Here is a 16,930-nt window from a genome sequence, read left to right on the forward strand (position 1 = left end):
CATATTTTGTGTGATGGACTTCACAAATGAGGAGATCACTCATGCAGACGAAGTCAGCTCCATCATTGACTTAATGGTGGGACTTACGGAGGTGGAATCTTCAGTCCACTATATGATCTACGACTCCGAATCCTATCACAAGTTCTGGAAGGCCTTGAACGAGGTGAAGGCTCGGTTGAAAGGCAAGGAGATGCGGGAGATCCATGGGATAATGGCTAAGAAGAAGATACCGACGAATGTCCGCATCTTCACACTCGCCCTTGTTATTGGTCCTGCAACAGAGTGGGACTGGAGTGACTTCCCAGCTTCGTTCGACAAGGCCAATCGAATTGATCTGAGGGAGGTCAATTTACCCGTGCCTGAGGAACTGAAGACGGCTATGGAGCTTTCGAATCCAAAGAAAGCTCCAGGTGCAGCATGGGAAATGCTCAGCTGGGTCTTCAACACAATAGCGGGTGGGTCACCTGCTTCCGACTCCAAGGGCAAATGCGTTGTCGAGTACAACTGCGGCAGACTATTCTTTCGGTGTGTTGCGGTGACAAACTCCATTGAAAAGGTGACTTCAATGGAGCATATAATTACAGTTGCCAAAGAAAAATAGTATCTTCTCTGCGAACCTGGTGAGTACACACTTTAAGTTTAAATGTTATCTCACAAGCTTTGTATGCAGGAGCGTGGCCACCCCCAAATGCTGAAACGGCATTAACAGCTACTGTTGAAGATACCCATGTTGGACCGAGCTCACAACCTGCACAAGGTAAGGTCACGTGAGGCCTCACACCATTTTGATTATAGATCGTTGTGAATATTCAGACACGAGGACTGAAAAGCGCACTGGTGGCGCGTCGAAGAAGGACAAACAGACAAGCAATAGGAAAAAAGGAGGTACAAATTATATTTGCAATGGCGTGTGGTCTCATGCCATTCCTTGCAGGAGACACTTCTTCAAAGGCAAAACAGGCAAGCACCAGCCAAGCTCAAACTGACAGTGGTCATAAAAAGCGAAAGCACGTTGGACAGTCATCGAGATCAGAGGCGTTTGATTCAAAAAGGAAGAAGGGCAACGAAAAGATGATAGGTAATGCCTCGTGGTTATGGCGTGTGTGCTCATGCCATTCATTGCAGATCAAGGGCTGAGTGAAAGCAGGCAGTCACCACCTCCTGACTCAGATTCCTACGGCGGACTCCCCTTCCCCAATCTCAATGGAGAGGTACAATGGATGAGGGATTCTTTTCAAGTCAGGGCCACGTTTTTCTCATCTCGTCATCTTCGAAGGGTGCAAGAACGTGCAGAAACCATGTTAAGACAGTCGGGTGAGGATACGGTCCTAGGTCACGCACTAAAACAGGCTATGGATGTCTTGTATTTTGAGATGGAGACTCGGCCAGATGATTTTCCCAAGATGGTCCTGGAAGAACAAGCCATCCAGCCTGAGCAGCCTATGGAAGAAATGCAGGAGGGGGATGAGGAGCCAGAGAAAGATAATGAGCAGGAAGAGCAGAAGGACGAAGAGGAGGACAAAGAAGAGGAGGACGAAGAAGAGGAGGACGAAGAGGACATGGATGGTCCTCACAATGGTGACGATCACAATAACGACGACGACGATGATGACGACGATGGCCAGCCTGAGGTGGCCAAAGAGCAGCGGAGGAAGGTCATACAAGACAAACCATCAGGTAAATAATAGTACATCCATTCCTAACCTTTTACCATTTCTAACATTGTCCATGTAGGTCGCAGAGCAAATGGTAAGTAGAGATTATTCAGTTGAATTTACAAACTCTAGCCTTTAGTGTCGAGGAAGGATAGTGCTAAGCAAGGGTCGAAACGTATGTCCAATCCTTCAGAATCAGCAGTGCGCCCAAGTGATATCGGTCCTAGTTCCTCAATAGCAGTTGATGGTAAATACAGTATAGTCGATTCAATGTGCTAATGAGTTTGTTTTTAGTAGCACGGGAGGATACCATCTCAATCGAAGGGAGATATTTGGACATGCATATGGATCCGCCAGTGGACTCTACTTGCCTGCAAGAGTCATCAGAGCTGGTGGAGGCTACTATCCATATCAACGCCAAGCAAGCTGACCACGCTCCACTTGATGCTACCCATACCACTGAGTCAATCTTGTCCACGTATCCAACTGACGGTGACCAGGCGCCATTGGACCCGCATGAGGCCGCCCCAGCCGCCGAGCCGGTCGTATCCTCATTTCCAAAGGACTCAACGTGTGCCCAATCGTCTGACTATGCGCCATTGGAACCTCCCTACACCGCCCCTGCTGCCTGTTCGGTCATGTCCACTTTGCCAACGGAGGCACCAGCTGAAATGGCGTGTGATCACACGCCATCGGAACCACCCCATGCCACTGTTGAGCCAGTTGTACCAGAGTCTACAGCTGAAATGGCATGTGCCCACACGCCATCGGATGCGATTGACCCCACATTGCAGAGGAGAGTATTTCCACCCTTCACGTTTCCTCGACCAAAACCCTCTCAACGACCATCGGGAGCACCATTCGCTAATATTGTAGATGGTAAAATTGACTTGTACCATTTTTTATGCTGACGCATTTCATTTCAGAGTCACGGCGAAGGTACTGTATCATTTTTGATCTGAACGGTGTCCTTTTCTCCCATGAGCGTGGCTCGTCCTCGAATGTCATTGCACCTTCCAAAGCCTGCGGTCGCAAGTTGGTCAAAAGAGACAGATTCACATTAATCACACAGGAGAAACTGCGGGATCTAATAATGACCATGCGACACTTAAAACAGAGGGCCGGGTTCAATTTGCAATTGGGAGTTTGGACATCCATGATGCGCCATAATGCATTAACGTTGCTACAGATGATGCACGATCAGACGCGAGTAATATTACCATTTGACTTTCTCCTAACGCAGGAGGATTGCTTGACTATGGTCCATGTGAGGGGTAGCAAGCCCATCTTCGTCAAGCCAGAGGCTGTAGTGATGAACCGGAGTGCTAGGTCAAGTGAAATCCTCATCATCGATGACTCGCCGATTAAAACTGCAGCGAACACGCACACATATGCAGTGCACCCCATCTCTTGCAGTATGGAAACTAGGGAGAAGAAACCGTATGTTCTGGGGGACCTTGCAAAACGGCTTGGAGCGATGGTGATAGAGAACCGGCCAGTCCAGGAGGTGGCTGCAGAAATCAACCAAATGGCAGATGGAACGGTATATCAGAAGCCATTTGATCGGACAAACACCAGTCATCATTTATGGCATATATATTGTCTAGCCAAGCACTATCCGCATCTCCATAATCTGCTCAACCGGATGGGTTCTTCGACCACTGAACATGAGCGTGGACGTATTAGAGAAGAGATGGCATTTCTATTGGGTTTAAATCCTGATAGTGTGGAGAGTGATGAAATTCCAAGATTATTGTATAGGCGTTGGAGGCAAAAAATAACAGTCTGAGATGGCATGTATTTATTTAAAAATGTAACTTATTATGGCATGGGGTTCCATGCCATTGTATTAATATTAAAAGACAATTCTTTGAGAGGATTTGCATTATACTAGAAGTGTTACAGCATGTTATTGGAAGTCTACGAAGTTGTTTTATTAATAAGGGGAAAGTAAAGATTGAATGGGGACTTGGGCTCCACCTAGACTCGGAGCAACTGAGCCAATATTAAAAGGATGGAAAGAAATTGGACGACGATGACAAGGAGAAGAGAGAGGTGAAGCAGTGGCAGGGGGAGGAGAAGTGATTGAGTAGACATTTCCTTGTTTAAAATAAAATGGCATGTGCCTCAATGCAGTTGAATTTTGTTATATTTATATACTATATAAAGGTTTGGAAACCTTATTTTACAAGTGGGATAATGACAATTCCCACTTTAACGAAATAGAGCTTAATCCGGGACCGAGACCGAGTCCGAGTCCGAGTCCGAATACTAATATAGGCAGTTGGGTGAAAGCCCAAAGCGATCATCCCCTAGGGGGGGCGGGGGGCTGCGGGTGGTTCCAAAAGTATAGTAGGGAGAGTGTGGGGGTTGGAGCCCAGTGGAGCCAGTTTGGCCAGGAAAGGCTAGTTTGGCCCAGGAAGGCTAGACCCAGTGTTGGGTGATGAGCTGACCACTGGGAAGTCCAAGACTAGAGTGAACACGGACTGACAAGCGGAGTAGCTTGGTGAAGTGTTCAAGAGCCGGCTCTAGTTCCCCCGGGAGATCGACTGGCCGATGCTCCCAGTCCAAGTGTGGGTGGCACTACCTACTTGGATACCAAGCGTGGCTCAACGGAACCTCGCTCTAAGCCCATGGCTAGAGCACCCAAGGGCGGAAGGCGGGGAGAGTACCCAAGTGGCTCACGTAAGGCCACGGTGTTCCGAAATGTTGTCCCAAAGGCCCAGACTGTGGAAAGGAAGAGGAGCAGTCCTCTGGGGTAGTGACCAAGGACACAGTCGTGTGGTGAGGAAGTCCCAGAGGACCGTGGGACTTAGTGGTTGAGCCTGTGGGCCTCGATCCAGTGGCAGTGTTGGCAAACATGGCCAGGGGCAGAAAGGGACTTAGTGGGGACTGACAGAGGGATATTGGGGAAGGCTATTCCCCTTGTCGGTGGGCATCCTAAGGATGCTAAGGAGTAGATCTGAGATGACCACTCACGGATGGTTTGCCTAGTCTTGGAGAGCCAAAACTGTGATACAAGTGATATTGGACTACCAGTGTGGCAAACGTGATTGGGCATGGCCTTAGCGTAACAGGCTGCCATGTCGGTGGTACTTTTGAGTGTCGGTCATGGGATCGGACACATGGGGCACTTGGACCAAGTGCAAATGTTGAGTGGCATGGATGCCCTTCTTGGGGCTAGCAAGTTCCAAGTCTTGAAATGGACTTATGGAGGTTGTGATTGAGACTCCTCCAAGTGGTCAGAGGTGTGGTTAAGTGACTAAAGTAGAATGGAAAATTTAGTCGCTTACAATTTGGTATCGGAGCCGTTCCGTAGTCTGACTTTTATTGGTGCTCAAGTATATCACCATTGGATAGAGCCCACAGCAGAAGATGCTAAAGAGACTTACTAGGGGTGAACACCCTAGTCTTGGCAAAGCAGAGCCTTTGCTATGGAATCAAAAGAATACCTCAAGGAGGGAGGTAGAGATTCGATGTTGCTTGGTGCAACAATCAACGGATAGGAGAAAAAGATGAGTGGCCAAGATAGGGCCGTGGAATCCCTTGGAAGGAATCCAAGTGACAAAGTTAGGCGAGGAACACTAATGTGTTGGACGCTAACAAATTGCGGGAAAGGAAGTGTGTTTCCAAGGATGGATTCCGAATTGCTCCGATTTGGCGAAAGTGAAAGCTCCAAGGGAGGGAGCGGTAAGGTAGCCAAATGATAGGGCCCTGGACAGCCCTAGCACAAAGTATGATAAATAGAACTTAGTGCCCAAGGTGGCACGAAATAGAAGAGAGGATGATGGTGCCCTCAAGTAACGAGTTTCCTAGGATGGGGAAGTGGAGTTGCACAATCTGTGCAATGCAAGGTGTTGGAGACACCTAGGAAATTGACTTCCAAAAGTCAAAAGAGTAAAAGTTCCAAGGTGCAAACGTTCAATAGATGGAAATTGAGACTACTCAAGAAGGAGTAGTGGGATTGACTTAGAGAAGGGTTTCTAAGAGGTTTAGCGAGAACTAAACCAATAAAAGGAGAGAACCACTATGTGGTCCAATCAGTCTCTAAGTTGGAGAGACAAGCCTTTGGTGTCAAACCATTGAGGAATATGCAAAAGGTATGGTGAGCCTTCAATGTCAAACCATTGACAAATATTGGCTAGGTGCCAAGGATGGAAATGGTAACGCGGGTGTTACTTTATAAAATGGTTTACCGTTCAATGAGGACATCGAACTTCGTCTATGGGTGGTGGAGTTGTGAGACACAAAATCCCTAGGCCCCAAAGTGGAGCCGGAAGGGTGCCACGTGGTAGTGGCCGAAGCGAAAGCCAAACGAGCGTAACACGTTTGGACTAAAAGCTCCGACTTGAAAGGTCGAGAGCAGGAGTGGAACTCCCAACAAAGTGCTTGAGGAATGAGCACGAAGCGAGCCATAAGTGAGGCTCTAGAAAGGGACCCAAAAGAACCAACACATGACACGTGGAAGTGTCCGAGATAGAGTCCGAGGCGGACCTGAGATGGAGTCCGAGATGGACCCGAAGTGGAGTCCGAGATGGAGTCCGAGATGGAGTCTGAGATGGAGTCCGAGATGGAGTCCGATATGGAGTCCGAGATGGAGTCCGATATGGAGTCCGAGATGGAGTCCGAGATGGAGTCCGAGATGGAGTCCGATATAGAGTCCAAGATGGAGTCCGAGATGGAGTTCGATATGGAGTCCGAGATGGACCGAGATGGAGTCCGAGATGGACCGAGATGGAGTCCGAGATGGACCGAGATGGAGTCTGAGATGGACCCGAGGTGGAGTCCGAGATGGAGTTCGAGATGACACCGAGACTGGGACCGAGACCGAGACCGAGTCCGAGTCCGAATCCGGGACCGAGACCGAGTCTGAGTCCGAGTCCGAATACTAATACAGGCAGTTGGGTGAAAGCCCAAAGCGATCGTCCCCCAGGGGGGGGGGGGGGGGGGGCTTCTTGTGGTTCCAAAAGTATAGTAGGGAGAGTGTGGGGGTTGGAGCCTAGTGGAGCCAGTTTGGCCAGGAAAGGCCAGTTTGGCCCAGGAAGGCTAAACCCAGTGTTGGGTGATGAGCTGACCATTGGGAAGTCCAAGACTAAAGTGAACACGGACTGACAAGCGGGGTAGCTTGGTGAAGTGTTCAAGAGCCGGCTCTAGTTCCCCCGGGAGATCGACTGGCCGATGCTCCCAGTCCAAGTGTGGGTGGCACTACCTACTTGGATACCAAGCGTGGCTCAACGGAACCTCGCTCTAAGCCCATGGCTAGAGCACCCAAGGGCGGAAGGCGGGGAGAGTACCCAGGTGGCTTGCGTAATGCCACGGTGTTCCAAAATGTTGTCCCAAAGGCCCAGACTGTGGAAAGGAAGAGGAGCAGTCCTCTGGGGTAGTGACCAAGGACACAGTCGTGTGGTGAGGAAGTCCCAGAGGACCGTGGGACTTAGTGGTCGGGCCTGTGGGCCTTGATCTAGTGGCAGTGTTGGCAAACATGGCCAGGGGCAGAAAGGGACTTAATGGGGACTGACAGAGGGATATTGGGGAAGGCTATTCCCCTTGTCGGTGGGCATCCTAAGGATGCTAAGGAGTAGATCTGAGATGACCACTCATGGATGGTTTGCCTAGTCTTGGAGAGCCAAGACTGTGATACAAGTGATATTGGACTATCAGTGTGGCAAAGGTGATTGAGCATGGCCTTAGCGTAACAGGCTGCCATGTTGGTGGTACTTTTGAGTGTTGGTCATGGGATCGGACACGTGGGGCACTTGGACCAAGTGCAAATGTTGAGTGGCATTGATGCCATTCTTGGGGCTAGCAAGTCCCAAGTCCTGAAATGGACTTATGGAGGTTGTGATTGAGACTCCTTCAAGTGGTCAGAGGTGTGGTTAAGTGACTAAAGTAGAATGGAAAATTTAGTCGCTTACATATCCCTTTACTACTTACTTTTAGCTTCACCCATTCCTTCGGTTATTCTCTTCTAGATTAGGAGGATAGCTTTGCACTTTCTACCATACCTTAGCAAGTATGCATAGGGATGAACCTACTTGATAGCCTAATGAGTGGTTCCTCAATCCAGGTATACTCACATTGTAATCCCAGACACTGGGATTAATGTTGTTACTTATGGGCCTTTATATACCCATCATTAGCCTTGCCAAAATCCCTTTTTGGCTTTGTCCAATTTGGGTAGATGGACTTCTCCCGCCTTCACAACTTTGGACATTTGGATAGCACCTCCTATCCATCATTTGCTAGGGACTTAGTCCCTTGGGTTTTATCTAATGCCCTCATGACACCAAACACCACTTCTTGGTGTTTTAGAGTGTTTGGGTGTCATAATGATGGCCTTTTTTGATAATGAGCATTCCCTTTATGACATTAACTTACTATATCACAATTTAAGCAATTTATCCCCCATAAGGGTACATCGAACTTCTTTATCCTAATAAAAAGTCTTGGGTAGCTACCTTCTACCAGTTTAATCAATTATTATTTTACAAGTTTTACTTAGTTGTTTCATAGTGGTCAAGTCTTGCAACTCATTGCTGGTGATTCCACACCTCTATCATTATCTGGGTCATCACATTCTAATCGCATGCCTTCCAGCTTAGTGTAAGTCACAAATTTTTATTTTCCAATTTGCCAGCTTACCTCATCTATCCGACCAACTCTACCTTAGCTTGTGCTAAGTTCCCTCACCAAGGTTCCCGCCTATGGTACCAGCTCCTACTTGGTCCTACTTGGTTTCAGTTACTTATTGCACAAGCAACAGAGTGTTAGCCATCCATCTACGGATTCCCAAATCTCTCCCAATCCCCCTCTCCGGGTTAGACTGGATTTAAGGTTCGGCTACACTCCCCGCAGGCACAAACAGCCAAGCACACCAAGCCTCCAGATTCCTAACACCCCTTGGTACCACAAGACTTGATCATGGGACCCTCTAAATCCCAAGTCTTGGGTGCAGCACTTGCTTCGGGACGTCGGGGCGAAACACCGTGGCCTAACGGCCTGGTATGGGTACCTCTACCCCCCCACTTCCATCCCGAAGGGAAGGCCCAAGCCCCTAGGAAGGGCGAGGACCAATGAGCCACAAGGTACTCAAGTGGGGCACCACTCCACCTGAGCCAGGAGCACCGCAGTCGGTTTCTTTCTGGAGTGGGAGCTGCTCTTGAGCACTTCCCTGGGTGGCCCCTCCGGCACCACTCAGGCCCATGCTCACTCCCACCCAAGGCCCCTCGGCCCCAGTCTCAACCTCAAGTCAGTTTGGAAGCACCACTGGAGAGTTCCTTCAAGACTGGTTCCTGGACCTCACTATCCCTACTATACTTTTGGAACACCCTGCAGCCCCCCCCCCCCCCCCCCCCCCGGGAGACGCACGCTTTGGGCTTTCACCCCTTGACCCATATTAGTATTTGGACTTAGTCTCTGGCTCGATCTCGGACCCGATTTCGGATCCGACTTCGGATTCGGTCTCGGACTCGATCTCGGACTTGATCTCGGACCCGATCTCGGACACGACCTCGGACTCGACCTCGGACTCGGTCTCGGACCTGATTTCGGATCTCGGACTCCGTCTCGAACTCGGTCTCGAACTCTTACTCGAACTCGGTCCCCGAGTCGGTCTCGGACTCGATTCCGGACTCTATCTCGAACTCAGACCTAGAGTCGGTCTTGGACTCGATCCTCGACTTGGTCCCATCCGATAAACTCTTTGTCATTTCGGTCAAGCTTTTGGGGATCCTTTAGCCTACGACATCTCGGGGAGTCAGTTCCTTACACTTAGGCTATGCCATTCCCATTTCTATTAGGATTTCTTTGGAGAGGGGTTTTCATGAACCTGCCAACTTGACTTCAAAGCATCATGCCTTGGAGCATTCGGTGTCTCCACACCATCAGCTCCACAAACCTACCTTTATGACACTTCTTACTTGTGTCTAAGTCTTTGCCAAGATCAATACCGTTGTTTGTCATGCCAATTATCCATTAGCATATACTATAGAGTTTACACACAACTTTGTGTCAAAGTTGTTTTCTCCTAGGAACACCTTTCTCACGACTTGAGTATGGCACCTTCTGGCATCAATGAAATACCCACTGTTCTTATATTTGGATCTTATGATCCTCCCCAACCTTCATGGGGCATAACACACCTCAGTCCAAATGCTTCTACCAATCCCTTAGGACCATTCCTTGACTCTACTTGAGTCTTCTAACTTTTTGGACTTTGTTAATCCGATGACCCATAAAGTCCCACTTTTGAGGTGTTAGCTTGCTAGAATACAACCTATTGTATTCACTTCCACTTTGACCACTACTACATGGCACCCTTTTGGCTCCACTTTAGGACTTAGGGATTTATGTCTCACACTCATAACATGGAAATAGGGAGTGAAGAGCTTCTTCTCATTTGAAGTCAAGGAAGCACAAGATGGTCTCTTGACTAGCAAGGAGGAAGTCCATAGGGAGATCCCCAAGCTATGGAAGAAATGGATCAAGCAAGGAGTTGAGGCAAATTATATGGTGAATAACACGCTTGCATTCTAGAAATTACCAATACAGGAGAAAGTTAAGGCCACCTCTTGATTGGTGGCAAACCAGGGGTTATCAGTGGGATAGTGGTTCTAGGAGGAAGCATGCAAGGAGTGTGGCAACTTGACATGTGGGAGTGTAATGTGGTGAGAGAGGTATAGCGATAGATTCTCATTGTGACACATGAATTAGGAGATGTTCCAAAGTTTGTGGTTAGGAGTGGGCATATTCTCCACTGGTTCAAAAGAGCAAGAGGCCCAGCCACTGGTCTGGCTTGGAAATGTATTTGATGTTGAGGATGACACAGATGGAGTATGCAAGTCTAGTGGGATATGACAAAGGCTGAAGTCAATATGTAAATTTCGGAGGCAATGGGCCATAACCACTAGTCTATCTAGAGAGTGATAAGAGTGCAAGCACTTTGAGAGGCATAGAATCATTGTCACTTCAATGGACATGCGGTGGCGGCCTCATGGTAGAGACTTACTTGTCCATTTCCTAAAAGAGTGGGTGAAACCTAGTCGACTAGAGGAGTGGAGGAACATGTGGCTCCTATGTTTTGGGAGAATGGTTGACAACAAGATCCGCTGGCAGTGGCTCCATTTTGTGCTCGACTCAAGAGGGAGGTTTGGATATCAACATGATTTGAAGGAGACGACCACACTCACTTCTATTTCATGACTAGGTCTAGTTGAGATATAAAAGTGTCATAAAGAGTAACTCAATGAGAGGGCAGCATGCCCAAATTTTAATTGATCTCGAAGTTTGTCTATTGCTTTTTGATTCTATGGAAGAGGACGGCCAACTTGAAATTTAAGATACCTTTTTAAGCCATTTGAAATCCCATTCCTTTCCCTAGAAATATACAAACAAATTTGCCCTAATTTATTTTAGAACCTGCTGCAAGATTGAAAAAATCTAGATCCTCCTTAACTTTATTCATGTTTTCCAAGATTCCTTTTGCTACTATTCTAGTGTCACTTACAAAGGCACTAGAATTCAACTGGTTTTCTACCATTGCAGCTGTATCTTGCAATGAGTCTTAATACCCAAGCAACACCATCCCTTCTGGCCCTTCTAGTCTGGTTAGATAGTGTGCTAAAGTATCAGCCACAAATACGAACAAAAAGGAGCCCTTGTCTTACTGATCATTGTAACTTAATCGTATTGCCAACTGTCCCATTTATTGTGACTTTGCTTGTTGCATCTGAATAGAGAGTGCAATCCATCTTATGAATTTATCCAGAATTCCAATTTTTTTCCATTGTTAATTGTAAGAACTCCCAATCCACTCTATCATATGTTTTCTCAAAATCTGCAAACCTCAATACTTAACTTATTCTTGAGTTAGCAACACTGTCAATATGTTATCTACCAACTATCTCCCTTCTACAAAGCCATTCTGAGTATCATGTATTGTTAGGAGAATCGATCTTAATATTTTAGCCAAAGCCTTAGCTATGATCTTATAAAGTGTATTATGCATTAAAATTGGCCTCCAATTCTAGTCTGACTTTGTCAATTGGGCTTTTCATATGGGCAAAGCTGGTGTCTATACAACAAAGTCTGTAGGCAACAGGCATGCTTAGGCAGAAGCCTGGCCAAGGAGATGCCACTCTCTAGTGACAAGATCACAAGATGGAACATTTTGGGAGTTCATTTTGTCAAGAGAGTAGAGCTCCTGCAAACAGTGCTTGATCCAGGATCCATAGGAATAGAGGAAATCCAAACTCACCTTAGTACACAATTACTGTTGTTAGAAGCACGAAAAAATCATCACTGGTTTCCAACCTGGCATTCTTTCGGCCGGCTGGCACCAAAGATTGACAAGGCAAAGCTATGCACATCAGACGCAGTTACAGATCTTCCGTATCCAGGCACCTGGTTACAGACTCAACCAGGTAACACTTTCAAGGTGCTTTTGTAATCCTCATATACAGCCAGGCGTTTCCTTTTTTGGTTTTTATTTTCTTTCAGAAACACCTTATAAAAGGTTAGCACAAAGGGATTCAGCTACCATGCCATGTTTAGTTTAGACAGATGAGGGATTGTTTTGAAGATACTATGAAAAAAGAATATGTTTAGGATCCAATCTACTACCCAAAACTCTTAACGGTATCAGCTGTGAAAGGCTTTCAAAGTTCTGGTCAAGGTGTCATAACGGTACAAGCTGATTTTCCTTTTCCAACGGTGGCTCCACAAGCTGAAAGTAGCCTTCGTGCCATGATGACGTCGGAGCGAGACAAATCCACTGCCACGATGAGTATGGAGCACGCGCTTCAATTTCTTGTATGAATCAGTCTCCTGCATTAAATTTCTCTATACCTTGGTGTTTGTGTTGGCTACTTGGCGGAAGTGGTGGTGATCAGCTATGGCTTCTACTGAATCGAAGGTGATAGCCGGGCCTGGCTTTTGGGACTACATTCTCATTTGCGCATCACTCTGATCTGCAAAGCTTCTGCAACTGGAGGATGCAAGCAGGCCCTACTCTGACTCCAAGACGCAACCAGCTTGTTCTACTCTCCAGCCAGAGGGCTTCTTGCTTGGGGATGGAGCACGCTCAAAGCCTACTCAAAGCTCTCCAGGCTTCACTGGTCCCGGGTTTCTTCGTGACCAAGTTCAAGCCCATGCTCGAAAAGACTCCAGGAGGATGGTGTCTCTCTGGAGCGACGTTTCCAAAAGCAAGATGGAAAAGATGGCAGGGATCGTGAAGGGGAAGCATTGCTCCAGCTCCCCATACGAGTTCATTCCTGCTCAAGATCGTCCTAAAGCTCAAAGACGTGGCAATCTTGTGCAAGGGTGATGTTGGTGGTGGGACGATCGACTTGGTGGTGCATGTCTATCATAAAAGGCATGTGAGGTTTCTGCAAGCTCTGGGGAGTTGGGAGGAGGAACATATGTTGACAGGATTTGCTCAAGAGAAAGATTGGGTGCTTGGAAAACTTTGATGATCCATGAGCTCACAAGGTGGTGACTGGGGTCACTTGGGAAGAGCAGCTCACCAGCTGAAGTCAAGGTGTTTGAAACCACCCGAAAGCTCTCTAAGGCGTGGAAGAAGTTGGATGAGCAGCTGGAAGTACTATGAGATCAAGCTTAGCAAAGAACTGAGGGTCATCTTTGACACCAAGGTGGACAAGGTTCTAGCTAAGCAGCTTGATGCAAGCATAAAATATATCTTTGTGGTCGGGAGATGCCCGTACTTGATGAAGATTGAAGAGGAGAGCAATGATCGCGCCTCCAGGTGCTGCCATTGCAAAGCGTAGTAGTGGCTCTCGGGTTTGGGAGCGCTGGCGTTGTTTCCAGAATCTTCACGAAATGGTACAGTTGTAGTTCTTGTCAGAGATTTGAAGGTGACTGAGGATTACAAATTCATGGAGTTGAGAGGTGCAAAGATCGATTTTTATATTGATCAGAAAACCATGCCAATTCGACAACGTCAACCGAGAAGCTCTTCCTCTCAGGGTTTACCAAGAGAATTTTGTTCATGGGGTGAACATATTAGCTTTTCTATCAAGATGACAAATTTGCACAATAACCTTCAAGCTCCTTTTACTGACTTCAACAAATTAAGAGCAGCCATTAACGAGGGAAAAGTTTAGGCGGAGATATATTACACGGCTAGACAACGATTCTAGACAACCTAAAGTGGGTGAATTCGATTCCTCCTAGGCCCGCTCCCCACGGATGCGCCGGGCCAACTGGATATCCTTGGGCATGATAGTCACCCTCTTGGCATGGATAGCGCACAGGTTGGTGTCCTCGAAGAGGCCCACCAGGTAAGCCTCGGCCGCCTCCTGCAGCGCCAAAACAGCATGGCTCTGGAACCTCAAGTCGGTCTGGTTCCACAAACACCCAAGCGTCAGAAGAAACACAAGCAAGACAAGAGAACCCACCTTGTAGTCCTGTGCAATCTCACGAACCAGCCTCTGGAAGGGCAGCTTGCGGATAAGCAGCTCGGTGCTCTTCTGGTACTTCCGGATCTCACTGCAGATGCGGAAACAGGCATCGCATTAGAACGCTGGAGATCGAGAACGCTGGAGAGACGCATGACTTACCGGAGTGCAACAGTTCCTGGGCGGTAGCGATGGGGCTTTTTGACACCCCCAGTGGTAGGCGCAGACTTCCTGGCAGCCTGAAAAGGCCGAGACGATCGTCAGAACCAGGCCGAATCGACAATCTGGAGGGAGAGACAAACCTTTGTGGCGAGCTGCTTCCTGGGCGCCTTTCCTCCGGTGGACTTGCGAGCGGTCTGCTTGGTACGCGCCATTGTAGATTGACCTACTGGGACTCAAGCCCTAGGACTGGCACTATTTATATTAGCACTCACGTGTTTGCTCCCGACGGTCCCGATCACTTCTTACGAAACGCACGGGCACGATGTGTTTTAGAAAGCACGATCCTCGTGAACCGTGCTGATTGGCTGAGCTCAATGACGTGGCAAAAACTATTTAGTTATAGGAGGATTCATTTAGTTTTTAGACATAAATTTTAAGATGTATTTCGATCTTTTTCTTCTTCCTTGTTCTGTTGGCCTTTTTCTCTCCTTTTCTTTTCTTGGGCACCTCCACGCTGTTGTTCTCTTCACTCTTGTTCTCCTCAGGAGGCTTCTGCAGTGTCATTCGTGACAATTGGAAAGAAGAAATAGAAACTTACATCTTTTCTTTTCTTGGGCACCTCCACGCTGTTGTTCTTTTCACTCTTGTTCTCCTCAGTAGGCTTCTGCAGTGTCATTCGTGACAATTGGAAAGAAGAAATAGAAACTTACATCTTCTTCATTAGCAGTCTCCTTTGTGCTGGCAGCATCGATCTTGTTGATAATGGACTTGTCTATTTTAACAATGTTCACAACCTCGCCCTCGACATCTTCTTCACGGCAGGTTCTGGACGCCGGAAGCAAATTGCCAACAGCTGGGTTATGATATGTGACCCAGCTCTTAACCGTCAAAACCTTTTCGAACCCGTCACCCTCAATCCCCTTTGACCTCAGGCACTGCGCAAGCTTCTCCTGCATCTCTAGAGCTGATAAGCTAGCAAGCTCTTTGGTGGTCATGGAGAAGTCGATCAATAGAGCCTTTGCCGACTTGAAGTCTCCATTGAACTCCCTGACCAGCTTTCGATAGCCCCACTTCGTGAGCTTGTCAGCGTTCGCTTCTTCCAACAGACCCAACTCGACAAGAACTTGCTTATCAATCCCTGGTGCCACATCTTTTGTTCTGAGTTGCCTGGCCTTTATATGTCGACCAAGTGAGTTGTACATCTCGGCTTTTGTTGCAAATCCATCCCACCACTCTTGTGGCATCACACCCTCAAAGCTCAGACGCCATGCATAAGCTCGACTTGGGAAAACTCTCGTCTCCATCCTATTTGCAGCAGCCCTAACCCTAAACCCTAAACCCTTGGCCTCCATTTCTCTTGATAAAAGAACATTCCTAAATATTCCCTTCTCCGTTTGAAGGTTCAGCGGAGGTTTTTGCCGTGCCTGTCCTCGTCCTTCCGCTTGTGTTGCTGGACCCCCTGGATAGCCTGAGCTGCTTGTCTGGAAACACATCAATCAATCAATCAATCACAAGACTCAAAGCCAGCGTAACGACGTACGCGAAATTCAGAGCAGCTGCATTTGCGGACACCAGAGCCGCGGCCAGAGCGTTCTGGCTACTCAACGATGCACCACCAATGCTCCGAGAGTCGGGCTCAACCTATTGGCGACACAATACGCAAAATGAAAGGCATGAAACGAGAAAGAAGTCTCACCTTATCCCACTTGCTTTTCTTGTTGGTCCTGCTTTCAGGCTTTGGAGCAGCCGCAGCAGCCGCCTCGTTCAAGGATGGTATTGATGCGTTAACGTTCACTACAAGCTTTGCACCATCAGAAACCACAAACTTGTGTGCCACACATACCACAGACCTTTCTGCTGCATCATCTTCGCGGCGGCAGCGAGAGTGTTCGCTCGCACAAACTCCAGCTTCTGGTTCTGCTTCCTCTCCATGTCTCTACGGTCGAATTCCCGTTTCTGCTCGAGTGCTAGAAGAGAAGACTCGGGTCAGGACCGAGGTACCGAGAGCGCACGCATAACTTACCGAGAGCGTCATAGAAGTCCTCGGGATCATAGCCATGTGGATCAAATATCTCCTTCTTGAAGCAGCTCCCGAGTTGATCCACGCCCTGGTGGATTACAGCACGGTGCAAGAAGTCGGGATTCCGGTAGCCTTTCGAGTTTCGGAGCTCGTCGTTGAAACTCCTGCCAGCATCTTTGAGCGACAAGAACCAGGTGAACTTGTCCTGCAAAACTACGATGATACACGTAAAGGAGAAGGAAAAAAGAGGGAGACACCCACCTGTAGCTCGTCAGAACACTTGCATGTTGGTGGCGATGGAAGAAAATCTGCGACTAAGCTCTCGTCGAGACACACGAGCTCTTCTTGTTGCGGCGTGACTTGTTCTCGGGGTGCTGGAGGAGAGGAATTTGGATCTGGCGGAGCCACAGCGGTGGCGGTGGCGCCGCCAGCTTCTTCTTCTCCTTCTTCTTTCGAAACTCCTAGCTCCGCGGCCTAGCGCAAAAAACAAAGCAACTCACTGCCTTGGAACCCATGCCATCACTCACCTCCACCTCTGTCGCCTCGTCGTGCGCGTAATCCACAATGGCGGCAGCCTCCTTGCCCTCCTCCTCCTCTCCATCGTCGTCCTCGTCCTCGTCGTTGTAGAGCGAGAGCAGGGCAATTCCCTCCGCCTTGCGCTTCATTTGCTGGAAACCCTA

The 16,930-nt window shown here is 48.1% G+C and overlaps 3 protein-coding genes across 4 annotated transcripts; all 3 read right to left on the reverse strand.

Annotated features, from left to right (window-relative positions):
* Window positions 1–13,732: 13,732 nt before the first annotated feature.
* Window positions 13,733–14,457, reverse strand: LOC9653381 (histone H3.3). 2 transcript variants are annotated; one of them, XM_002985476.2, is made up of 4 exons: window positions 14,371–14,457; window positions 14,231–14,307; window positions 14,069–14,159; window positions 13,733–14,011 (listed from the first exon to the last, which is right to left on the reverse strand). In XM_002985476.2, the coding sequence occupies exons 1-4, from the start codon at window positions 14,440–14,442 to the stop codon at window positions 13,841–13,843; spliced, it is 411 nt and encodes a 136-aa protein (XP_002985522.1). In that variant the 5' UTR covers window positions 14,443–14,457; the 3' UTR covers window positions 13,733–13,840. The 2 variants fall into 2 exon arrangements, with proteins under 2 accessions (XP_002985522.1, XP_024515236.1); XM_024659468.1 differs by having other exon boundaries at window positions 13,733–14,159.
* A 193-nt stretch (window positions 14,458–14,650) lies between these two features.
* LOC112340625 lies at window positions 14,651–15,606 on the reverse strand. The gene is made up of 2 exons (XM_024659431.1): window positions 14,941–15,606; window positions 14,651–14,782 (listed from the first exon to the last, which is right to left on the reverse strand). The coding sequence occupies exons 1-2, from the start codon at window positions 15,580–15,582 to the stop codon at window positions 14,651–14,653; spliced, it is 774 nt and encodes a 257-aa protein (XP_024515199.1). The 5' UTR covers window positions 15,583–15,606.
* On the reverse strand, window positions 15,560–16,924 carry LOC9653168 (SAP30-binding protein). Its single transcript, XM_024659466.1, has 7 exons — window positions 16,778–16,924; window positions 16,512–16,724; window positions 16,254–16,455; window positions 16,081–16,197; window positions 15,927–16,024; window positions 15,771–15,871; window positions 15,560–15,711 (listed from the first exon to the last, which is right to left on the reverse strand). Exons 1-7 carry the CDS (start codon window positions 16,913–16,915, stop codon window positions 15,633–15,635), a joined length of 948 nt encoding a protein of 315 aa, XP_024515234.1. The 5' UTR covers window positions 16,916–16,924; the 3' UTR covers window positions 15,560–15,632.
* Window positions 16,925–16,930: the final 6 nt, after the last annotated feature.

Source organism: Selaginella moellendorffii, unplaced genomic scaffold (genome assembly GCF_000143415.4).
Source record: "Selaginella moellendorffii unplaced genomic scaffold, v1.0 SELMOscaffold_68, whole genome shotgun sequence".
NCBI lineage: Eukaryota > Viridiplantae > Streptophyta > Lycopodiopsida > Selaginellales > Selaginellaceae > Selaginella > Selaginella moellendorffii.